Source organism: Nilaparvata lugens, chromosome 4 (genome assembly GCF_014356525.2).
Source record: "Nilaparvata lugens isolate BPH chromosome 4, ASM1435652v1, whole genome shotgun sequence".
NCBI lineage: Eukaryota > Metazoa > Arthropoda > Insecta > Hemiptera > Delphacidae > Nilaparvata > Nilaparvata lugens.
The window spans coordinates 42,133,247-42,159,563 of NC_052507.1; the positions used below are offsets into that span (position 1 = coordinate 42,133,247).

The window sequence follows — 26,317 nt, forward strand, 5'->3', positions numbered from 1 at the left end:
TTTCAAAATCGTTTTCTCAAAACTATCATTTTTGACTTAGTGCCTTCTGCTTGAAAGCTGACGATAAGCTCTATCAACTGCCACAAGTCCCACATCTGTAAAAATTTCAGGAGCTCCGCCCCATCAATGCAAAGTGTGATTTCAGATTCTCAAATATCAGGCTTAAGATACAATAAATTCAAACAAAAAATTTCAAGTGAAAAAGATTGAGCATAAAAATATCTACAATTAATGTTCAGTGACATTTCCACCTTAAATTGAAAATGAGCTCGAAATTCGAGAAAATGTGTTTATTCAATACTGCAAACTGTTGGCAACTGTTGATTCTAAAAACCCTGTTTTTGACAACATTTTCGCCGTTTTAGCCGCCATCTTGAATCGCATTTGATCGGAATTGTTCGTGTCGGATCCTTACAGTGTAAGGACCTCAGTTCCAAATTTCAAGTCATTCCGTTGATTGGGAGATGAGATATCGTGTACACAGACGCACATACACTCATACACACACACACACACACACACACACCACACACACACACACACACACACACACACACACACACACACACACACACCACACACACACACACACACACACACACACACATACAGACCGATACACAAAAAACACTTTTTTGGACTCAGGGGACCTTGAACCTTGAAACGTATAGAAATTTAGAAATTGGGATACCTTAATTTTTTCGGAAAGCGATACATTCCTTACCTATGGTGATAGGGCAAGGAAAGTAAAAAGGGGGTGTGCTTGCAATTTATATTGTAGTTCTGATTCTTTAATATATTATTTGGGTACATAAGGGAAGTCCAGAACCAATTTCTTCATGCAAAATTTCCTTGTGCTAGATACAGAGTGGCCCAAAAGCCTCGTATTTTCGACTTATTTTCCAGTTTTAAGCTATTACTGCCTAATCTCGTAATCGGACAGAAAAATTTGCACCTGCCTTTTTTTTAGATTATAAATATTTGAATAAAATGAGATCATTCGAAACTCTCTATCTCCAATGAGTACTGAGTTATGATTTTTCAAAAATGAGTGAAATTTGAAGAAAAAATCTATTTTCATGAATTTTAGTTTTTGATCAATAATATCTTCCGATTGTTACCATTTAGATGTATAATTCAAAAAAAACTCTGGGCGTATTTTTGTGCTCTACAATCTGAGATCAGGTAGAGCGCTCTATCTCATATAGATTTTCAGGTACACCTGACAACAATGCTAATTGTATTGTGAAAAACACCTAATTTCCAGCTTCAACCGTCATCATCAACTACCTTGTCCTCACATTGATATTTCGCACAATGACATAAGTTCATCAGATTATGTTCTATGAGAATAACCCGTTAGATGCACTCCATTTCAGTATTTTCTAGTGGAGAGGCGCGCTTAGGGACACCTCAAGGATCAAAATCTCAAACACTTATAACTTTTGACATAATGCTCAGATTTCATCGTACTACACTTCATTCTTCTCGGCTCATCAAGGCGGTCCAAAATAATGCATCATGAGTCAATCATGAGTCATAAGTCATAAGTCATTCGGTCGAAAAATGGAAAATTTATTGTTGAGTGTACTTAAGCCCATATTCCAAAACACAAAAAATGGCCAATTTCTATATTCAAAGCTATGTATCTAGGAAACCCCTTATCATAAAAATCATTACTCGATCTGCAAATGTACAATAGAATTTTCTCTTTCATCTGCTGTAAACGGTTCATGGAAAAATATGTTCGTAGAGTGGGATTTTATTGTTGAAAAAACCCAGAAATTGTAGATATTTTTCTCATTTTAACGGTATTGGCAGTTCTATGATAGGGAAAAGTGATTCAAGATGGATTTTAGACAACTAAGCACGTGGAGGATGAATTCATCTACAATTTGGAATCAATCATGGATTTCTATGATGTATTAGGAGTCGTTTCAGAACTCTTGATCAAAAAAGAAATCTCGAAAAAAATGTAAAATCTGAAATCGCCATTTTCAAAATCTTCTGTAACTTCCGAATTGTATTGGAATCGAAAGTATTATTCATTGTAGTGGGTAGAGAGGGACAATTTCCACATCCTCACTGGATTTGGAAATTTTATCAGAAGTATTTCACGAGACATGCAGCTTTGAATATAGAAATTGCCATTTTTTGTTTATTGGAATATGGGCTTAAGTACACTCAACAATAAATTTCCCATTTTTCGACCGAATTTGACTCATGATGCATTATTTTGGACCGCCTTGACGAGCCGAGAAAAATAAAGTATAGTACGATGAAATCTGAGCATTGTGTGAAAAGTTATAAGTGTTTGAAATTTTGATCCTTGAGGTGTCCTTAGCGCGCCTCTTCACTAGGAAATACTAAAATGAAGTGCATCTAACGGGTGATTCTCATAGAACATAATCTCATGAACTAATGTCATTGTGCGAAATATCAAAGTGAGGACAATGTGGTTGGTGATGATAGTTGAAGCTGGAAATTTGGTGTTTTCCACAATACAAGGAGCATTGTTGTCAGGTGTACCTGGAAATCTATATGAGATAGAGCGCTCTACCTGATCTCAGATTGTAGAGCACAAAAATACGCCCAGAGGTATTTTGAATTATACATCTATCTCATCTCATTTTATTCAAAATTACATAATCTAAAAAAAGGCAGAAGCGAATTTTTCTGTCCGATTACGAGATTTGGAAGAAATAGCTTAAAACTGGAAAATGAGCCGGAAATACGAGGTTTTTGGACCACTCTGTATCTAGCACAAGGAAATTTTGCATGAAGAAATTGGTTCTGGACTTCTCTTATGTACCCAAATAATATATTAATAAATCATAACTACAATATAAAATGCATGCACCAATGTATATAGTGACTGGACTATTAGTAGGCCTATTTATTACATAAACCACTAGTTCAACCTTCTGTTGTTTATACTAATATCATTTTATCTGCAGCGTGTATTTGATTTATTTTGTTTCTGATCCCACGAAATTCCTAGTTCTTATTGACCACTATTTATTATTTATTTATTTGTGTCAGATGGGATTATTGAACTGGAATTATTAGTTCTTGGCTTGATTACCTTACTCGAGTCCCACTAAATTATTAATTTTAATGGCTTCATCTTTGATAATTAATTCATATGATTAATTAAATTACCAATTTTGTCTTTAATCATCCATTTCGTTTTGTTCGAGTGAACTTCACTAGTAAATGAAGTTTTAACTATTATGGAGTTAATTCTATTATTATAGACTTGAATTATTATTATTTCGAATTCATTTATTGCTTTAGTATATTGAGTTGTCCGATGTTCGGAGATTACCTATTATTAGAAAACCACCCGCCAACCATTTTCCAATTTCGAGACCATTGATATATGGCCTATACTACACGGCCAATGCCCCGAGATTGATCTTAGTATTTTCTACTTAGATTTAAGAATATTTTATTATTTTCAGTTTGTCGAGTTGCCACTTGTTCCTCTTCAATTTTGTGGAATGAAATCGTTATACTATTGTTGCCATAATTTGTGTTTAGATTTGAGAATATTTTCATTTTGAGTTTGACGTGTTGCCACTTCTTCCTCTTTGATTTTGTGGGATAAAATCGTTTATACTATTGTTGCCATATTTTGTGTTGAGATTTAAGAATACTTAATTTTTTTATTTTGTCGGGTTGTCACTCGTTCTTCTTTGATTCTGTGGAATAAATCAGTGTGAAAATCTGCTTGTCATCCTCACTGTGTTCAACCAGCGTCCTGCACAGTCCAACCCCACCAGAAGGAAATAGAAATCTGGGCGTCATAGACCCCAGCTGATTACACATTAATTTTTTATTAGACAAAGATTTCTGAAAGACTCATATTGTTCAAGATATGTGTAAAAGACCAAAATAATATGGTACCTACTTTCAAACCAACCCACCCCCTTAGCACAGGGGGTAGTAGTGAGGACATTCTATATGTTTACCCCTCAAGTATCTTTAAAAGAGCTGCGGGGTCAAAAATTGTGTTCCAAACTTTTCCTTCTATAATCTTTCGTTGACTGGACTACATCTGATTTCCAAGGATTAGAATTGAATAGAGTAGAAAGAGCCTTCTTCAATCGATGACGTAATGGAGTTTGGACAACAATATAGACTCAACTACTTGACCACCTTGTGACTTCAAAGTATATTGAAAACATTTTGTTTTTGATAAATTGAATCTCCGAGTTAATTTCCAATTGAAATTTGTTCCATGTCAATCCAAATACTACCTTGCATTTGGAATAACATGTACAAGTTGAAAAATACAGGGAGAATATGAAATCTTCAACTTATGAAGTTGTCATGAACTGTTGTTATTCCACCCGCACAAAACGTGGGCGCTTGCTGCTGTTTTGAGGGGTCAAAGTATATAGTAAATACGCAGTGGGTAGTTTGTGAATTTGTCGACGGCAACCGCCGTTTCTGCGTCAACTGGGTAGTTAGTATTCCAACTAGCGATTCGGGGCGCCTAGCCTGGGTTACACGCTTAGGTAGTCGGAAAACGTTTTGAAGTTTCGGTGAACGAGAGAGAGAGAAAGGAAGAAAGTACACAAAGCGTGAGAGTGTGGGAGAGGGTTGAGACAGTGGAAAATAGTGGAAGAGAGTATAGGTATGGAAAGAAAGAGAGAGCGAATGAAGAAGAGCACAAGTGGAATGGAAAAAAGACAGTTAAATACAAAAAAGAGAAAGTGAACGATAATTTATTTGAAGGAAAATAGGAGAAAAGTGAGAAAAAGTAAAGAAAAGAAAGAGAGAAAGCGGGAGGGCGAAAACAGCGAGAAAGATGGTGACAGGAACCACAAATAGTGTGCGGTGTAACAGCCAAAAAAATTGAGTATTGAGGAAAAATTGAATACAGAATACAACAGAATAGTTTGTGTAACAGGAAAAAACAGATCGAGTGGAGAAGAGTGAGTGAGTGAGTGTGGTAGGGAGAGATGGAGAGAGTGAGTGAGTTTGTGTGAGAGAGAGTGAGAGATAGAAAGAGAGAATGTGCCAAGACAGAGAAAAGGTATTGGAAAGGCATAAATGAATAGCACAAAGAGAAAGAGTAAAGATTTAGAGACGAACAGAAGAAGAAAGAAAGATCATCGTGTGCAATTGGAGAGGAAATGAAAGAGCACAAATAGAGAAAGAGTTTTAAAGAGCACAAACTCGCAGAAAAAGATCAAGTGAGAGATAGGAAGAAGAAGATGGAAAGTGTCAGGGAGAAAACAAGACCGAAGTGAGAAGAGAGTATATGTGGGAAGAGGTGAGAAGTGAAGAGCGAAATAGCAAGGATAGAAGGAGAAGGCTGAGAGAGACTAGATTAGAGTACTTTGGAGATGGAAAGAGAGAGGGCGAGTGAGGAAGAGAGAGATTGATTGATTATTTGCTTTTATTAGGACGAAGTAAGGACTCCAGGTCCTCTCTGCCACACAACCCTAAAGAAAAAGATAAGTTATTGAAGACGAATGAGAGAAAAATGAATAGAGTAGAAATACGAAAAAAATGCCTTGGGGAAAAAACACGAGAGGGAGAAAGAGAGATAGAGTGTATGAGGAAGACATAGAGAGAGTGAGAAAGTGTATGTGAGGTGAAAAGTCACTATACAGCGAAACTGCACAGACGATAACGTGGTAAGAAGCCACCGTCAGTGGAGTTAAGGGATGCGTGAGGATACAAGCAGGCAGTGTGATTTATTCGTGCACATGCAGTGAGTAGTAGAGAGAATAGAAATGAGACTGACAGATGATCCTGGCGCTTGAAGGCCTTTCCGCACATGCTGCACACATACTTCCGCTCGTCGCTGTGCGTCAGCTTGTGCTTGGCTAGTGCCGACGCGTTCCCGAACACTTTTGCGCACACCTGCAACACACACGCAATCATTACCTTACAACAAGCTTGCAAAAGATGCTACTCTACTGCTTTTACTGCTGCCCCATAATACAGTAGATATCAGAGACAAATGATGACTTTTATGATATTTACTCTATGATATTATACTAGCAGGGTACCCGTGCTCCACTACGGGAATTAAAAGATAAAATTATTTTTGTGAAACATTTATAATCTAAATCCTACCATAATTGTTTAAATAGTTTTTGAGATTACGCCACAACTTGTCATGAAAATAATTGAGTCAAAACATTCGAATAATTAATTAATGTGTTTGTGGTGTTGCTGATAAAGCCTATACTCAAAAACTGTATATATATATATTTGTATTCCATGTGTGTATTTGTATTGCTTATTGTTCGCATATTGAACCCTCGCAGGCCAGTAACATTGCACTCCCCTATTCCTTTCCATTCTGCTACCATTGTCCAAGCTCCTTTCTTTCAAGTCCGTCGCACCAACACATACCTGCATAGTATTTCCACCCCTCACAACTCACATCCATTCCTTCTTTGTCTCACTCTTAACACTCCCACTCTCTTTCCTATTTTTTGTAACTTTCACCTCCCTTTCCCGCTAATAGATATTAGACCTTCCACGAGGAGACAGTCTAGTTCCAAAATTCCCACCGAAAGCACGTGCTTACCGAAAGTTTCCTGTAGCTGGCCTGCCAATAATGTGATTGTACCGTATTATTTGTAGTTTTATTTATTGGAGTCAGATTATTAAATTCTCATTCAAATATAAACGTAGTAATTGAATAGTATACACCCATACATCTACAGTGGTGACCCCGACGTGATCTGAAATTTCAAGTGTTACCTATTTCTAGTTTTGTAGTTTTGCTACCTGTCTCGCCGCGTATCGTAGTGTCTCGCCGCGTATCGTAGTGTCGCGCTGTGTATCCGTATCCCTGTCCGTCCGTATCCGTATCTGTATCTGTGTCCGTCTGTATCCGTATTCGTGTCCGTCCGTATCCGTATCATATTTTCCACGACCCGTGAACTTTGCCGGTTAGTGTGTGGACTCCAGTAGTGTGGTATCAATTCTGTTACAATTTCAACTATGGCAGATGAAGTAGCAGCATCTGTCAACCGAATTGCAGTGAGGATCCCACCGTTCTGGCCAGCAGATCCTGAACTTTGGTTTGCTCAAATTGAGAATCAATTTACTTTGGCTAATATAACTTCTGATGATACTAAATTCAGTTATGTGGCGGGAAATTTAGACTCAAAATATGCTGCTGAAGTTCGAGATATTTTAACTAGACCACCAACAACAATGAAGTATGAAAAGCTGAAAACAGAGCTTATTCAGCGACTCAGTGCTTCACAGGATCAGAAGACAAGGCAGCTCTTGGAACATGAAGAGATAGGAGATCGGAAGCCCACACAGTTCCTGCGTCATCTCCGAGCCCTTGCTGGTACAGTTGTTCCTGACAGTGTGCTAAAACCTCTTTGGCTATCACGTCTGCCAGCCTCCACCCAAGCTATTCTGGCTACTCAACAGAATTCTGATTTGGATGCCCTAGCTGTGCTAGCTGATGCTGTCCTGGAGGCAAACCCAAGACCTAGCATTTCTGAGACTGCAGTTGCCACGAATAGTGTAGAACAGATGATGGAGCGACTCACGTTACTCATGACAGCCAAGATGGGAGAGATTGCCAACACCTTGCGGCAAGAAATTGCTGCAGTAGCTGAGGTTCAACATGAAAACCGCGTACGCCGCTCAAACTTCCAATCCAGCCCTCATTCACGTTCTCGCTCTGCATCACGCTCTGGCAATGGTGATCGTGATGGAATATGTTGGTACCACAGACGGTTTGGTGACCAGGCTAACAGATGCACCTCACCCTGTCAATACCAACCCAAGCGGCAGGGAAACGATCACGGGAGTCATTAATGGTGGCAAGTGACCCCATTCTCAAGTCATCCCGCCGCCTCTTTGTAACTGATAAGACATCAAAGCAGCAATTCCTTATAGACACTGGGGCTGATGTGTGTGTTTATCCTCGGTCACTTCTTCCAGGGAGACGACAAAAGACTGACTATGAACTATATGCAGCAAACAACACATGTATTGCAACCTATGGCTTGGTGACATTCAATCTGGACTTCGGACTCCGCCGCACACTTGCATGGCGATTCATAGTTGCTGATGTGGCCAAGCCAATCATTGGAGTTGACTTCTTGCATCACTATGATCTTCTTGTTGATGTTCGCCGACAATGCCTCATAGACCAGTTGACATCATTGGTCGCTGCTGGCCGTTCAGCATCATGCAGATTGGTAAGTAGCATTAAAACTATACATGCTACACTACCATCCACATATGGTCAACTCCTTCAAGAATTTCCCGACATCACTAGGCCTGCTGGTCTCCCAACAGCTTCAGTCAAGCATGATACCCTGCACCATATTCTAACCTCTCCAGGACCACCAGTCCACAGCAAACCCAGGCGTCTCGCCCCAGACAAGTTGAAACTGGCCAAGATGGAGTTTGAAAGCATGGTGCAAATCGGAATAGCAAGACCCTCATCCAGCAGCTGGTCATCACCTCTCCATATGGTTCCCAAAAATGACTCAGAGTGGAGGCCCTGTGGGGATTACAGAGCACTAAATGCAAGAACAGTACCTGATCGATACCCTGTGCCAAACATTCAAGATTTTTCCCATTTTTTACACAATAAAACAATCTTCTCAACAATAGATCTGGTCAAAGCATTCCACCAAATCCCAGTAGCTCCAGAAGATATCCATAAGACAGCCATCACAACCCCATTTGGACTGTTTGAGTTTCCCTACATGACATTTGGACTCTGCAATGCAGCTCAAACCTTCCAGCGCTTTATGGATGGTGTATTAAGGGGTCTGGATTTCTGTTATGCTTACATTGATGATGTCCTTGTTGCTTCAGAGTCAGAGGAGCAGCACTTCCAACACCTGCGATTGCTCTTTGAACGTTTGACCTCCTATGGTGTTTTGATCAATCCAGGCAAGTGTAATTAGGAGCAAACAGTGTGAAGTTCTTAGGATACTGTGTGTCAGGAGAAGGCACAAAGCCCTTAGCAGATAAAGTTGAAGCTGTACTGTCATATCCCAAGCCTACAACAGCCAAGGAGTTGAGAAGGTTCACAGGGATGTTGAACTTCTACCGCCGGTTCCTCCCCAATGCTGCATCTCAGCAAAGCCCTCTCCATGATTTGCTGAAGGACAAGGTGAAAGGCAACTCACCTATCAATTGGACAGAAGACAGTGAAAAAGCATTCCAGCAGTGTAAGCAGAGCCTCAGTGATGCAGCATTACTTGCACATCCTATCCCAGGTGCCCACCTTGCTATCATGTCAGACGCCTCAGATTATGCAGTAGGAGCAGTGCTGCAGCAAAAGTCAGGAAACAATTGGCAACCACTCTCATTCTTTTCGAAAAAGCTAAGTCCTGCTCAACAGAAATACAGTGCCTATGACAAGGAACTAACCGCAATATACTTGGCCATCAAATACTTCCAACACATGGTGGAGGGCAGGGACTTCACTATCTACACTGATCAAAAGCCACTGACCTTTGCCTACCAACAGAAACCAGAAAAGTGTTCACCTCGCCAATTCCGCCACTTGGAGTACATAGGTCAGTACACTACCGACATCCGTCATATCTCAGGTTGTGACAATATAGTAGCTGACTCTCTTTCCAGAATCAATGAACTCTCCACATCTTTGGATTATGAAGCTCTGGCTAAGGCACAAACCCATGATGAAGAGGTTCAGCAGTTTTTGAAGCCTGACTCTGGAATCAAGCTGGAAAGGATCCCCATACCTGGTCTGAAAACCTTATTGCTATGTGACTGCTCAACATCCACGCCTCGCCCTTTTGTCACCAAGGACTTCAGATGGGCTGCATTTAATGCAGTGCATGGACTTTCACATCCAGGAAGGAATGCTACGGTCCAACTGGCCACACAACGTTTCATCTGGCCATCCATGAAAACAGACTGCCGAAATTGGGCCAGAGCCTGTCTATCTTGTCAGAAATCAAAAGTGACAAGACACAATTGGCCACCAGTGGGTACATTCACTATACAGCGAAACTGCACAGACGATAACGTGGTAAGAAGCCACCGTCAGTGGAGTTAAGGGATGCGTGAGGATACAAGCAGGCAGTGTGATTTATTCGTGCACATGCAGTGAGTAGTAGAGAGAATAGAAATGAGACTGACAGATGATCCTGGCGCTTGAAGGCCTTTCCGCACATGCTGCACACATACTTCCGCTCGTCGCTGTGCGTCAGCTTGTGCTTGGCTAGTGCCGACGCGTTCCCGAACACTTTTGCGCACACCTGCAACACACACGCAATCATTACCTTACAACAAGCTTGCAAAAGATGCTACTCTACTGCTTTTACTGCTGCCCCATAATACAGTAGATATCAGAGACAAATGATGACTTTTATGATATTTACTCTATGATATTATACTAGCAGGGTACCCGTGCTCCACTACGGGAATTAAAAGATAAAATTATTTTTGTGAAACATTTATAATCTAAATCCTACCATAATTGTTTAAATAGTTTTTGAGATTACGCCACAACTTGTCATGAAAATAATTGAGTCAAAACATTCGAATAATTAATTAATGTGTTGGAAGTGCTCTGTAGAATAATAGTCTTATTGCAGCGAATTTTGTAGAATATTGGGCGGGGCTTAAGAGCCGATCTCGACTTTATTCATTGGTAATTAATATTTCCCGTTGACAGTTATAAAATTAGCAGTGATCATGTTATTTTTGTTTTTGCTTGATGCAATTGAACATTAAATTCCAAATTAAGTTGATTCGGTATCTGATGACTCTGGTAGCCTATCCATGGATCCCTTCCTTATTCTAGTTTTTTCGGCATAGCTTGTCGCTTACTTTTCGTTTCACTCATCCAAAAGTGTAAAAGCAGCCAATCCACTGATTCTTTCTCCCATGGAAGTTCATTCAGACATGAGAGTTCATTCATAATAGTTTAGTATAACATATTGTGGCTGATTTCCTATGTCCTAAACTTTACTATAATAAATATTAAAGTGGGATCATTTTAATGTGAATTTGCATGAATCTGAATAGAGTGTATTCAATCACTTTGATTAGTGACTACCATTATATGATTTCTTCCTTTGATCTTAGCTTAAAACCGAAAGCTTATGGATGAAAATTTGGATGTAAACTAACATGAAACTCAATTTAATTTCTGAATAGACAACCTTAGTATTTACTTGTGATCTATCAATATCAAAAGATTTGTCTTGTGCCATGCAATGACATCACGAAAGGAAATAGGAGCAGCTGATGGAATATTATGGTTTTTTCGATTAAGTTTTTAGTTGATTTTGAAACATGAAAATATCAGGCCCAGTGGTAGCACAAAAGCCTGTTCAATCAGGATTAAATTCCATGAGAATTAATCAGAGCAGAGTTTTCTTTTTAATATAAGGCTTCTCTGATTGGTTCTCGTGGTATTTAGTCCGGATTATGAATTAACAGACGGTGCAACTGGCTCTCTCAAGGCCATGGCTGCGTACAAACATAGAGCAACATAGGAACAAAAATACAATAGATACTGAAAAAATTAGTCGCATTTTTATCACCTCACAATGAACACCACATTCAACTACCATATGTTTGGAGAACCGATTTTAAATTTCTTTTACTATCATCCGGTCACTTTCTGAATCTATTCTTCCAGATGTTCCATGAATACTACATTGTTTTAAAATGAGGTCGCCAAAATTGGTAACTTAACTACAGCTATTATAATCTTTTTCATTTGCTCACACTCTCTCACGTTTTCAACACGTTGGAAAACTTTTTTCTGATCAGCTGCTACTTGAGGGACCAATAATCCTTCTCAAGGAACTCCAGCGAGTTTTCCCAGAGTTGAGACCTGTTCCAAAATAATGTTTTTTGTCGCAAATCCACTATATTCTTGATTTAATCAAAATCGTAAGAGCCGTTTTCGAGATACGTCCGATAAACATACATATCCACAAACACACATATTCAAACAGAGATTGCTTTCTTAGTATAATTGACTTCAATGATTATGATTTCATTCAAGGAGAGCCTATTTCACATAATAATAACAGCTGGCATCAAAAGCAAAAATGTCAAACATGATTGAAATTGAAACAGTAGCGATCATTAACATTATTATCTTCATCTGATCTGAAGTAGCCAGATTATAGTTAGATTCACATCAATTTGTCAGGATTGTTTGAATGGGGAGCATTGATGCTATTAATGAGGAATACTGACAGTCAACGAACTGTTATGCATATTATCCAATATTTTTAACGAAAGCTACCTTCATCTATTTTACTTGGTACAACAATCAATGTTTCAGAATAATTGATTCATGGGAAAAAGCGCCTTACTTCTATGAAAGATATTTTTACATTGGGAAAAGCTACAACAGCTATTTGACCGTTTTAATAAATAGCCCCTTTCTTTCGCCCAAGTTGAATTTAGGCCGAATTTCTTCATTCTATGCAAACAGATTCCACAACGGACACTTCTGAAGTTTTAAAAATACCCTCCATATATCATACTGATTTATCAAAATCTCATCGAAATTGTTTAAGTAGTTTTCGCCATCTGTCAGACTAAATTAGTCTTGATAGAATAGGATCAATTGATAGAAGCAACTCCCGTCATGAAAGTTTGTTTTATGAAAAATAAAAATCACCCACACTCCCAGGAATAGCTCTGATTGAAGCAGCAGTGCCCAATCAATTTTGTTCTCGATGAATGCATTTTAATTAGTTCTTCAACTTGGTGCCAACCTGACAAAATTATTAATTTAGTTGCCAGTTAACAACTGTTTCGAAGAGGTACTCTCTCTTGATTAGAGTTCTATGGTAACATATGATATGGAAATTTGAATTATAATTGAGAGATTAGGAGAAGAAGAATATACATGCTAAAAGACGAACTTTAAACCTTTAAAAACCACCCTTAGAGTCGTGATATCGCCAAAATATTTCTTAGTGAGCACCTAGGACGTATAAGGAAGCTATATTCTAAGTTTTGTTGCAATCCATCCAGTAGTTTCCAGAAATCGTGATCAGTGAGTCAGTGAGTCAGTGAGTCAGTGAGATAAGAATTTTATAAGTATAGATAGATACACATAACAGGTGGGATACAGTAGGTTTTAACAAGATTGTGTGGAAAAACACAGATTGATAATTAATTGACCCTTAACTTGGCAGAGTATCCTATTGGATACATCAATTTTAGTTTTTTTTTCAGATTCTCAATTTATAGATTTTTTTATTAGATATTTTTGAATCACTACTTTTAAATTGTTATGAAATATGCGAGGCATCACTTATGCAGAAACAATTTTTTTAGTTTATTTTCAATAAGGCTTCTGAAACTATGTATCCCCTGGTGCACACTGCCCGATTACAACAAACTCAAGTCAACAGTCCAGTGCTATGACAACAATGACTTTACTTCTCATATGAATTTTCATTTCGAGTGAGGAATGTTAATGCAGACTGAATCATCCTCCAATAATTTTTCCATGACCACTGATGGGTCTTGGGTGTATAATACCCCCAGTATAAAGAAGGTCAGGGAATCCCTCCCTCCCCGTAAAAAATTAATTTGCAGCCGAAAAACGTATTTCTATACGTATTTGAACTCTAAGATATGCTCAAGCTAATATTATTCATGTTGGCCAGTGAGATTTTCTTCAGGGGGAGGTCAATCTCAATATTTCGGGAGTTGGGATGTATCCCTCTCATTTCTCCTCCTGGGAACATCACCATGAAAAGTTACCATGGGAAGTTACTAGGAGAATTACTGAGAAGTTTCCATGGACAGAAGTTCCAAAACAACAATAGATCTTCAACAAATTTTGTAATTTCCAAATTTCTCCAATTTTCTGCATTCGTAATTGTTTCACGTTTGTATTTGAATGCAAAAAACCAAAAAAGCAATTGAGGCTTTTGAATACTTTGACAATTTAAAGAGCATTCATAATAATTTGTATCTTTCTCGCAACCACTCGAATTCATCATAATCCAATCTTTTAATTGCATTTCCTGGCTTGCTTCCAAAATCATCTCCACATTCAATTATCCCCATAATAAATCACTGTTGTCAAAATAATATTGATTCAATTCCAATTTGTTTATTCAGGTTTTTTTCTCATTCTTTACCAGATTTTGCCTCATGAATAGTGTACACATAGAGGCCTATGCCTCTCGCTCTCAGCAAGCGATAAACAGTGATCTATCCAATTGAGAAAAAAAGTTTACCAGCGCATGGCCCACAGCCAACTTCACTCCTGCCAAACCTCTTTGGAATTTCTGTACACTAATTTTAATTGTGCTTCCCTGCTTGCCACTATTACACTCTGCTAACACAAACGGTTGTTTTTGCTACAGTAGAACTAAGTCACAGTATATTTTCGTCACAATTGTATAACTAAGTGGATAGTCTACAGAAAGCATTGTTGAGTTGAATGTAGGTCACAGAATGGTTTTAAATGTTGATACTCCACAATCTTCACTGAAATAGGCTTCATCATAATATTCAAGATCAAATGAAAAAGTGGTGAATATATTAGGAGGATCAAGTTTGATACCTGCGGATCAGTATCAGAATATGTGTACCTGTGTTCGTTTCAGTGGGAATATTTTTACCATAATGGGACTATTCATACTCGCTCGGCCGGGCTGAGTTCCATTAGAACTCACGAGGAGGATATTTCTACTGAACGGGACACGAACTCTGATTAATCCAGGTTTAAGCTGGATTCGCACACAACAGTGACAGTGAACAGTGAAAATATAATATCCCAAAAGTTCTAATGGCCGGGTTGAATGAAAACAGTTAAATTTTAATTTGAATTATTTATTTGCCAGAAACAAAATACAAAGAACTCGTGGGAATTGAATTTTCACGGTTCACTGTCACAATTGTGTGACTACAGCTTTATACGTGATACCTAACTTGAATGTTGAACGTGTTGAAAGCTTCGCTCTGTTGATGATCACAGAATCTCATGTACAATCGAAATTACTCACATGTGAACATTGTTGTTAATACATCAATATATTAATCATCAACAACCTGTTATTTTTCCAAATCCGAATTAACTCCTCTCAACGCTCTTCTTTTCCTTTAAACTTCTCTTTTTATTTCTACTGTACTGTATGCTGTTTTTAATCATCGTTTCCCACTTTCATCAGGTTTGGGGTTTGATCTCTTAGCCACTAGCGTCTAGCAGTCCACAAAAAAAAATTCCAAGAGACTAAAAGCTTACAAGCAAGAAGATGAGGAGTATGTTGATGTAGAAGGAGAATTGATATGAGAAGGGGGAGGTAAAGAAGTAGAAGTAGAAGGAGGAGTAGGAGAAGGAGGAAAAGGAGGAGGAGGAGGAGTAGCAGCAGGAGGAGGTGATGCAGATGAAGGAGGAGGTGGTGGATGAGTAGGAGGAATTGAAATTGAATTGAATCGCTGCCTTTATTAAAAACCCAGGAGGGCGAAGTTAGGGCGCAGCCGGCCCTCTCTTACACTTAGCCCTGAGGAGGAGGAATTAAGAAGGAAAAGAAAAACAAGAACACAACCAAGAAGATGGAGTGAGAGGAAGAGTGAGATGATAAGAAGTAAAGAAGGAGGAGGAGGAGTAAGAGGACAAAGAAGAACTGAGAGAAGATGTTTTAGTGTCGCTAGGGTCGTGGGCACTCCGTTTAGTTCATAATACATGACTGTCTGCAAATGAATAATAAAGAGTCGGCTCACACTGTCTGCACTAGAGGCAAGCGGTAACACATGGCAACTCTTTTGCTGCTGCTGCTTGCAGCTCAAGGACCCAGAATGTCGCGCGCGCCGTGTACGTTATTAATGGCCATTCAGCCTGGCTGACTCCTCAGTCCAACCTGCTCCCATCCTCTCAGAAGCAGCAACACTCTTTCAGCTGAGAGACTTCCTTCACAAGATAGAAACACCACACAACTGGCATATCATGATCATCATCGTCACCACCTCAATCTTCTAAGCTGGCCAGCATTTTAATGATAATTTCAGTTGACAAAACTAATTATTTCACTCTCACGCTTCCCAGCGACCTGCTCGAGATTCTACTGCGTTGAAGTAGTTTTGGAAATCATAAAAAATCGTGGAAAGCTGAAGCTTATAAATAAAGTGATGAATCTTGATTAAAGTCTCTATTAATGATTTATCAATCACAGTCTGATTCCTTTCAATTTTTGCCATCACATGGAGCACATCAATAATAGCAATTATATCTTCCATATCTATTACAATAATTATAATTCTCTGATAGTATCTATTAATTCTTTGTCGGTTAAATTCAATACAATCATTCAAAGTGTGATGAATGTTACATTTTTGAATGTTTAGATATGATGTGATAGATTTGAAAGAATGTTTGAAAGCCAAATAGTGTTCATCGTGTGTCAATAATGGGCTGTCCAATGTCCATCACACTGATCATAGCTGTTCATGGCGAGTTCATCACACTTTGATTTCTTGCTCTCAATCTTGATCCTCAATTTTTTCTCTGTGCAACGACTAACGACAATAAAACAAACTACTTCGTCAGTCATATTATTGAGTGTTCATGTAGATAACAAACAACAATAAGCAGATGAATTGGTAATATTCTCAGACAGTGCTAAAATGCTACAAATAATGATAAATGAGCTGCGGAACTACTGCTGGAATCTTACGCTGAATATGGCGAAATCTAAGGTAATGGTGCTTCGAAAAGGTGGAAGATTGGGTAGAAATGAGAAGTGGTATTATGGAGAAGACAAATTAGAAGTAGTAAACAAATATAAGTACACCTTGGAATAACATTTACCTCTGCCCTGTCAAATATGGTATTAACAGTGTTTGGCGACAGCTTATTTTAAATGACAAGGTACCAATTTCATCGAAGTGGCATGTCTTTAATGCGGCAAGTAGAGCTGTTGTCACATAATATGTGGGGGTACGGTATATTGAATCGGAGGAACTTGAACGTTTTCGACGATTTTTCATGAAAAGATTGCCTTCCCTGCCAAGGAATACTTTTGACTATGTGTTATACTTGGAATCAGGGGTGGATAAAATGTGGTTGACTACCTCATGCCAGCATTTTAATTATATATTGAAAACTTTGGCTATGCCCGCCGAAAGATTCCCACGAATTATTTCGGAAATTTCTATTAGAAAGAAATGTGGCTGGTATGAGCATTGGCTAGAGTTGTGTCGGGAGTATGAGGTAGATTGGCCGGATTCATTTGAAAAGAGAGATAGGTGGGTTGAGATAGGTCAGCTCCTGATTGATAAGATACGAGAAAGATTTAGGAGCGAATGGATAGGCAGAGCTGACTTGGCTCACTTCCACTCAGTGTACGCAGCTTTAAATAAAGATGATACTTTAATCAGAGACTACATCAATCATAATGATAAACGACACTCCATTAGTATTATTTTCAAAACTAGAGGAGCCCTATTACCACTCAACTTCAGGCCGGAAAGACAGGAAGGCACTTATAGATGATCCATGTGTAATAGTAATCAGTACGAGGATATATTTCATTTTGTAGGGACATGTAAAATTTTGGCAGAAATAAGGAAAAAATGGTTCAATCAATGGATATTGGAAAGGACAGAGGTAATAGAGTATTTAAATGGTAAAAGTTGGAGGAATCTAGTGGGATATGTGGAAGCTGCATTAAAGTACAGAGGGGAAATAATAAATGAGTTCAATTACTGATTTATACCAGAATAATAAGTAGAATTGCGAATATCAACTCAGAATAGGAAATTGGGTTATTTTGATTTCATGCTTTCGATAATATTATAACGCAAGCCTTGCCACATTGTTTGTTTGTATTGTTCATTGATTAATTAATTGATTGTGTAGGCTGTTCAAGATATTATAATTTACTAGCAGGGTACCCGTGCTTCGCTACAGGAATTTAATGATCAGATTATTTTAGTAAAATATTTATATCCTGAATTCTACCAAAGCCGTTATAATCGTTTTTGAGATCCATCATAAAAACAAAAATTGCTTGCTGAATATAACTTGAATAATAAATCAATTTAGTCTCGTCACTGTCATAGAATTTTGTATCCGAAAAGGTGCTCTCCCTCGATGAAAATGTTATTGTATATAGGACCGTTTCAAGTTTCATTCAAATACATTTCTATAATACTTAGTTACCCAAAAATCGTTGTCAGTAAGTGTGATGATTAGTTGCGCTGCTATCACCTCAGTTTGATTAACACATTCAACTCTGTTGAAATATGCATTCAACTGCGTATTTTAAAGAGCAATCAAAAGTTAGCGATGCCTTATGGTGTCACCAAGTTGCTCTTATGCACTCATCTTGACATCAGGGAATATTTTTATTGAATCATGCAATGTTTTCAAATTATATTGCTAAATGTTATAATCACAGCTGCTAATTTTCTCTCTTCCTCTCTTTAGTTTTCAACAAACGATGAAAATTTCTGTTTCAATAAGCTGCCACTTGGATGATCAATTTTTCCTCTCAAGTTATCTCAGAGATGGGACTCAGCTCAAATTTTTGTATCACGGAAATTTTTTTATTTGCTAGGAGCATCTTATGATCTGCCCTCTATGGATAATAAATAAAGAAATTAGGCCACAGCTGGGCATGAAAATTATTGAGTCTAATCATTTGAATTATTAATTGATGTGTTGGGAGTGCTCTGTAGAATAGTAGACTAATTGCAGCGAAGTTTGTGGAATATTGAGCGGGGCTTAAGAGTCGACCTCGACTTTATCCATTGGCAATTAATATTTCTCGTTGACAGTTATCAAATTAGCAGTGATCATGTTATTTTTGCTTTTGCTTGATGCAATTGAAAATAGAATTCCAAATCAAGTCTATTTGGGATTGGTTGACTCCATGGATCTCTTGCTTATTCTGGAATTTCTGGCATAGCCTATCGCTCAAGCTGGTTTACACCAGAGGCGCAAATACATAGATCCACTTCATCTTAAAATAAATCTTTCTCTAAACGCAGAGTAGTTATTGGCAAAATGTTGATAGCTTAATCCTTATGGATTCTATTAGATTGAACGGAACTTGACTAACACATATGTTCATCAAATGTTCACATTTTGCTAATAACTTTGGTGTAAACGCAGCTTTATTCTTCGTTTCACTTATTTAAAAGTGTAGAAGCAGCCAATCCACTGATTCTTTCTTCCATGGAAGTCCATTTATGTATAAGAGTCCATTCATAATAATTAGTCTAACATTTAATGTGGCTGATTTCTCATGTCCTAAACTTTACTACCACAAATATTAAAGTGGGAATTTTTAAGTGGACATTTTAATGTTAATTTGAATAATATTCTGAATATAGTTTATTCAATCACTTTGATTATTGACTATACCATTATATGATTCCTTTCTTTAATCTTAGCTTGAAACCAAAAGCTTAGGGATGAAAATTTGAATGTAAATTAACATGTAACTTGATTCAATTTCTATCTAAATTGAGAACTTTAGTATTTACTTGTGATTCATTGATATAAATATCAATAGGTCTGTCTTGTGTCATGTAATGAGATCAATATCGGGGACCGAGCTTAGCTCTGGAGTACAAAAGCATAAAAAATTTATTACGAAAGAAGAAATTATAATATAATTCATAATTCATACAGGAATGTTCTATCTAATCACAGTAAATTGAGATTAATTCCCAGAGGAATGCAAAAATTTCCCTCACAAAGGCCCGGTTGCACAAAAGCTGGTTCGATTTTAATCCTGATTAATTTCACGTGAACCAAATCAGAGAAGACCATTTCAAAAAGATGGATCTACTGAAATTTATCAGGTTTGAAAATAGTCCGGCTTTTTTTGCAACCGGCACTGAGTACTTGATTGAATGATAACAAAAGTTCAACAGCTGAGTCATAATTCTGACACAGTCCCACACACATGAACTCGCTCACTCACTTCCATCATCAACAGACGACGAAATAATTATTATCAGCTGTTTTTCCAAGGATGAATAATAATTATCCTTTCAATGTCCTTCAGCGAATTTTCCCAGGGATGAGACCTAGTGCAATCGAATTTGTATATCAAAATCCTACTATGCTCTAAATTTCATGAGAATCATTAGAGCCGTTTTCGAGATCCGGTGAAATACAAACATATAAACATCTAAATAAATATCTAAACATCCAAACATCTGAACATATAAACAGAAATTGCTCGTTCAATAATATAGGATGAAAGGGAATAGGAATAGCTGATGGAATATTATGTTTTTTCGATATAGTCTTCAGCTGATTTTGAAACATGAAAATATCAGGTCCAGTAGCTCAAAAGCCTGTTCAATTTCAATCATGAATAAATTCCATCAGAACTAATCAGAGCAGGGTTTTTTTTTATAGAAGGCTTCTCTGATTGGTTCTTGTGGTATTTAGTCCGGGTTAGGAATTAACAGACAGGAAAACTGGCTCTCTCAAGGCCATGGCTGTGTAGAAACAAAAGCAACAGAGGAACCAATACAACAGAAGCTGAAGAAATTAGTCGCATTTCCATCACCTCACAATAAACATATATTCAACTATCATATGTTTGGAGAGATCGATTTTAAATTTATTTTGCTATCATCCGGTCACTTTCTGTACCTATTCTTCCAGATGTTCCATGAATACTGCAATGATTTAAAATAATTTCGCTAAATTTGGTAACTCAACTACAGCTATTATAAGCTATAATCTTTTTCACTTGCTCACACTTTCTTTCTCATGTTTTCAACAGAGTATGGAAACTTTTTTGATCAGCTGCTACTTGAGGGACAAATAATCATTTCTGAAAGAGCTTCAGCGATTTTTCCCAGAGTTGAGACCTGTTCCAAAATAATTTTTTTATCGCAAACGTACTCTATTCCTGATTTAATAAAAGAATGCTAGAGGCGTTTTCGAGATCCGTCAGATATATACATATCTGACATTTACATATACATTTACATATACATTTACATATACTACATATCCGCAAACACACATATTTAAACAGAAATTGTTCGCTTAGTACAATTGACTTCAATGATTCTGATTTCATCTAATGGGAGGTTATTTCACATAATAATAACAACGGGTATTATAAAAAGTGAAAATGTCAAACATAATTGGGATCGAAACTAATAACAGCTGGCATAAAAAGCAAAAATGGCAATCATAATATTTTGAAATCGAAACAGTAGCTATCATCTTATCTCCATCTGATCTAATGTAAACAAATTATTATAGTAAGATTCTCACCAATGTGTCAGCATTATTTGAATAGGGAGCATTGATGCTATTAATGAGGTATACTGACAGTTTCAAGTGAATATCAACGAACTGTTATGCATATTCTCCAATATTTTTATCGAAAGCTATCTTCTATTTTCTTTGGTAACACAACCAATATTTGGGAATAATTGATTCATGGGAAAAGCGCCTTACTTCTATGGAAGATATTTTTACATTAGGAAAAGCAACAACAGCTATTTGGCCTTTTTAATAAATAACCCATTTCCTTCGTCAAGTTAAATTCTGGCCGAATATCCTCATTCTTTGCACACAGATTCCACAACGGACACTTCTGAAGTTTTAAAAATACCCTTCATTCATCATACTGAATAATTGAAATTTCAAGGGAACTGTTTAAGCTGTTCACGCGATCTGTCAGATATACAAACAAAATTGGTCTTGATAGAATAGTATCAATTGATAGAACTCCCGTCATGAAAGTTTGTTTTATGAAACATAAAAATTATCTATACTCCCAGGATTAGAAATAAAAAAATTCATTCTTATATTTATAATTCTGATTACCCTTTTTAAAATTATTCAACATAACATGTTTCGGCTATAAATAATGCCATTATCAAGTGATTGGAAAATAAATAATGATATAATATTCTCAGGAATAGCTCTGATTGAAGTAGCAGTGCCCAATCAAATTTTCCGCGAGAAATGCATTTTAATCTTCAACTTGGTGCCAACCCAATGAAATAATCTCGACTTGATGCCAACCTGACAAAATTATTAATTGGTCGCCAGTTTATCAACTGTTTCGAATAGGTACTCTCTCTCTAGATTATAGTTCTATAGTAACATAAGATATGGACATTTCAATTATAATTAAGAGATTAGGAGAAGAAGAATATACATGCTAAAAGACGAACTTTGAACCCTTAAAAACCACCCTTAGAGTTGAAATATCGCCAAAAGATTTCTTAGTGAGCACCTAGGACGTATAAGGAAGCTATATTCTAAGTTTTGTTGCAATCCATCCAGTAGTTTTCCAGAAATCGTGATCAGTGAGTCAGTGAGTCAGTGAGTCGGTGAGATAAGAATTTTATAAGTATAGATTGCTCGTTTTCTATTGATCACCGATAGTTTACAGTGGTTATTGCTTTTTTTTCTCTCTCAACTTCGGCTGACGGCAGAAAATGCCAAACTAAATGAGCTTAGAACACTTTACTCGTATATCATCAAGAGATACTTATAATTTTATTTATTGTTTTGTCTACTACGTATTATATACATTTAATATCAATACTGCTATAATATTGTCATGTAAATAAAGTTCTTCTCTTTCTTTCTTTTCTGTGTAATAATGGGCTGTTCAATGTCCATCACACTGTTCATTGATGTTCATGGTGAGTTCATCACACTTTGATTTCTTGCTCTCAATCTTGATCCTCAATTTTTTCTCTGTGCAACGACTAACGACAATAAAACAAACTACTTCGTCAGTCATATTATTGAGTGTTCATGTAGATAACAAACAACAATTATTCAATGCTCTTTATGCAAGTTATCAATAATATTATGTTAATCCAAATTACGATTGATAGAATCCTCTTCTTAATGGTATGATTTTTTTGAATTATACACATAAACCAATAACATACACTAATTCACGAAAAATACGGATGAATTCGAAAAACAATTATCGAAAAGACGGGAACGATTTACGGAAATACGGGAACTCTGTAGAAAAAAATTGCATCTCCAATAATGATGATGATGCCAGTTTAATGCAGCAAAAATTATTTGGCTATCAACAAGGTCTGGCATGTTGCCAAGCTGGATAGAGTTGCAAAGAAATGGGGCAACAGACTGGTAATAACGGGTCTTGCAAATTGATTTTGTGCAATTATGAGGCTCATTCGCCAACAAACTTCCAAATGGATTGTGGAAAAGTGGCTAAATTGATATTACAGAGAATGAAACTTTATTGATGGAAGTTTTTAATCGATAGATAGGCCAATGTTGCTATGGATAAATGCAAGACGAGATCACTAGTGGAATCTCTTCCATAAAAGTTCTTATATTGTTTGTACAGGATTTTTCTCTTCTATAATTGAATATAAAAGACCTATTTCCCCCTATGAATCCATCTTCTATTGACCTATATTTTGATTCAAACACTAGATTGATGATTGGCATATATATACAGGGTGTCCCAGATAAGGTGTAAACCCCGGCTACCATAGACTCTGCATGCAATTTGCAACAAAAAATGCTCAGTAAAATTTTCTCCTATCGACCTTCGTTTTCGAGATATTTTTTAAATAAAAATATTTTTTCTATAGGAAATCTGGCTGAGAAATTCAATGAAACTGGTTAGAAGTTTGTATCTGCAATTGTTATTGAGATACAAGTTGAAAAAAGTTCAAAGTCGAGTTAAAATCTGAACTTTTCAAACACTTTTTTCTTGATTTTTTTTCACAGTAAAAATATTTTTCCAATAATGGAAAAACTTTGCCATTATCAATGAACAGATTGATTTTTTCTTCTCACTCAATTGAATCTCAATGGTATGAATTTAAAACAACAAAAAGATGTCTTTAGGGTGCTCTTCTTGATAATTTTCATTTTTTAACACTCTAGTTTTGAAATTTTCCTGGAAAATTTATACTCATTCGATAGTTTATAAAATGGCAAAGTTTTTTCATTATTGGAAAAATATTGTTACCGTGAAAAAAAATCAAGAAAAAAGAGTTTGAAAAGTTTAGATTTTAACTCGACTTTGAACTTTTTTCAACTTGTATCTCAATAACAATTGCAGATACAAACTTCTAACCAGTTTCATTGAATTTCTCAGCCAGATTTCCTATAGAAAAAATATTTTTACGCCCTCAATCACTCGACACAAAGCTATCAAATTGTAGACAATTATTCACACTCAAACAAGATAAGTCTCGTTTTAAATAAAAAAATCGAATTTAAACTGAAATTCTGATTCGAGGATTTGAGCTAGACACCTGTATTTGGTCTCATTCAATTCACGATACGCACCATCATGGAAAAGTGTTACGAATATAACGTAAATCTGCACCAACTGTATATTGATTATCAGCAAGCTTTTGATAGTGTCCAAAGAAATAAACTATTTGAAATCATGATAGAATTCGGAATCCCACTGAAACTTGTACGTCTCACTAAAATGACTCTGCACAACACCAGGTATAAAGTTAAAGTTCAAGGAATACTGTCAAATGACTTCTTAGCAAACACAGGGCTCAGGCAAGGAGATGTACTTTCAGCCATGCTTTTCAATATAAGTCTAGAAAAGGTTATTAGAGGGATCACCATTAACCCAAGGGGAACGATTATGAATAGGATGATCCAATGCATGGCATACGCTGATGATGTAGTTTTGATAGCACGAAATAGACAAAGTTTGGAGACTGCATTTACTCAGCTCAATGAAACATCAGAACAAATAGAACTTAGAATAAATGACGGCAAATCGGAATATATGGCCAGCAGCAGAACACGACAAGCAGGTGACACAGAAATAAATATAGAGAACTTTGTTTTTGGAAAGGTAGCAGAATTTAAATACCTTGGCTCTGTAATCACTGATGACAACAACGTCCAAGTCGATATAAAAGCAAAGATAGCTGCAGGTAATAAGTGCTATTTTGCCCTAAGCCAATTCCTTAGATCTAAAGTGTTAACGAAGAAGTTGAAAATTCAAATTTATGAAATAATAATAAAACCAGTTGTGTTGTATGGCGCAGAGTCCTGGGTTCTCACAAAGAAAGATGAAGATCTCTTGATTACTTGGGAACGGAAAGTATTGAGGAAGATTTACGGACCAGTCTGTAACAATGGGGAGTGGAGAATAAGGACAAATCAAGAGTTACGTGACCTATACCAAAAAACATAAGTTGTTAACGAAATAAAATACAGGCGACTGAGTTGGTTAGGTCACGTAGAAAGGATGAGTGACTCAAGAGCAGTAAAGAAGGTCTTCAGAGAGAAACCAGGAGGAAGGAGACTACGAGGACGCCCATGAAAACGCTGGCTAGAAGATGTGGAACAAGATTTGAGGAGGCTGGGTGTCCGAGGTTGGAGAAGAAGAACTGGCGACAGAGAGGAATGGAGAGGCATCATAGAGGAGGTCAAGGCCCTAAACGGGATGTAGCACCACGGAGTAAGTAAGTAAGTAAGCTTGTTGTCCAGATGGAAGCAGGGCACTTCAGTCTTGTTTGGATTTGGCTTGAGCTTCCAGGTCCTAAAATAGTATTTGAGGGGGGAGAGGTCATTGGTGAGCATCACCACTTCGGTTTCCTCCACCTCCATGTGCTGAGTGGCCAGAGCAATGTCGTCTGCATTATATGAATTTCCTAGACTTTGTTTCTGGTATGTCAGCAGTGTAAATATTGAACAGAAGAGGGGCAAGTACTGAACCCTGTGGGAGGCCATCTCTTAAGGTCCTGAAACCACTTTCTTCTTGGCCAGCATATACATAGAGTAGGCGCTCCAGCAGTTTAGAGCATTCACTTAGAAGGGCTATTGGGCGATAATTCTCAACACACTTTTCCTCTTCACCTGGTTTCAGAACTGCTATTATCTTTGCTTTTCTGAAAACATTGGGTAAGGTACCAGTTATCAATAGGTATATCATTGAAAAAACAACATAGCCACTGCCTACCTTTAGGGCCAGTATATTACAAAAACTCAGGGAAGACATTGTCCAATCCAGCCGCCTTGCCAATAGACAAGGACATGATAGCCCTGTTAAGCTCATCTATAGTGAATTCTTTTGATGTTTCCAGAGGAGCCTGCCTACTTTTTTCATATCATTCAGCTCCCTTAAAATGTTTCTATCAGATGTTTGGCGAGCTGACTGAGACAAGCTTACAATGTGCTTTACACATTGAATGGCATTAATTATACTTATGACGAATATCGCCATTTCTGAATTACATTACCTTATTTATGTCAATTTTACATTATGACAAATCATATGATTCAGAAAAAACTGGTATTTTGGTTCGAACACATATTTATCGTTGGCATCAATCATCAAAGGCAACACAAAATATTGTATCAGCTTTGCTG

The 26,317-nt window shown here is 37.1% G+C and overlaps 3 protein-coding genes across 3 annotated transcripts in view; 1 reads left to right on the top strand and 2 right to left on the bottom strand.

Annotated features, from left to right (window-relative positions):
* Positions 1-5,916, bottom strand: part of LOC111058110 (mucin-5AC) — a 216,095-nt gene extending 210,179 nt beyond the window's left edge. The window contains exon 1 of the mRNA XM_039426994.1: positions 5,762-5,916. Coding sequence (XP_039282928.1) covers positions 5,762-5,901 — 140 coding nt within the window. The 5' untranslated portion in view covers positions 5,902-5,916. The remainder of the gene's footprint in view (positions 1-5,761) is intronic.
* A 1,059-nt stretch (positions 5,917-6,975) lies between these two features.
* LOC120351052 lies at positions 6,976-7,812 on the top strand. The gene has a single exon (XM_039426995.1). It carries the CDS (start codon positions 6,976-6,978, stop codon positions 7,810-7,812), a length of 837 nt encoding a protein of 278 aa, XP_039282929.1.
* A 2,171-nt stretch (positions 7,813-9,983) lies between these two features.
* The window catches only part of LOC111056912 (zinc finger protein 287), a 387,293-nt gene continuing 370,959 nt past the window's right edge, over positions 9,984-26,317 (bottom strand). Inside the window, exon 6 of the mRNA XM_039426996.1 lies at positions 9,984-10,244. Within this exon, the coding sequence (XP_039282930.1) occupies positions 9,984-10,244 (261 nt within the window). The remainder of the gene's footprint in view (positions 10,245-26,317) is intronic.

Bases quoted from the DNA above. Each gene is read 5' to 3' on its own strand.
- LOC120351052 (XM_039426995.1), top strand. From the start codon at position 6,976: ATGGCAGATGAAGTAGCAGCATCTGTCAACCGAATTGCAGTGAGGATC.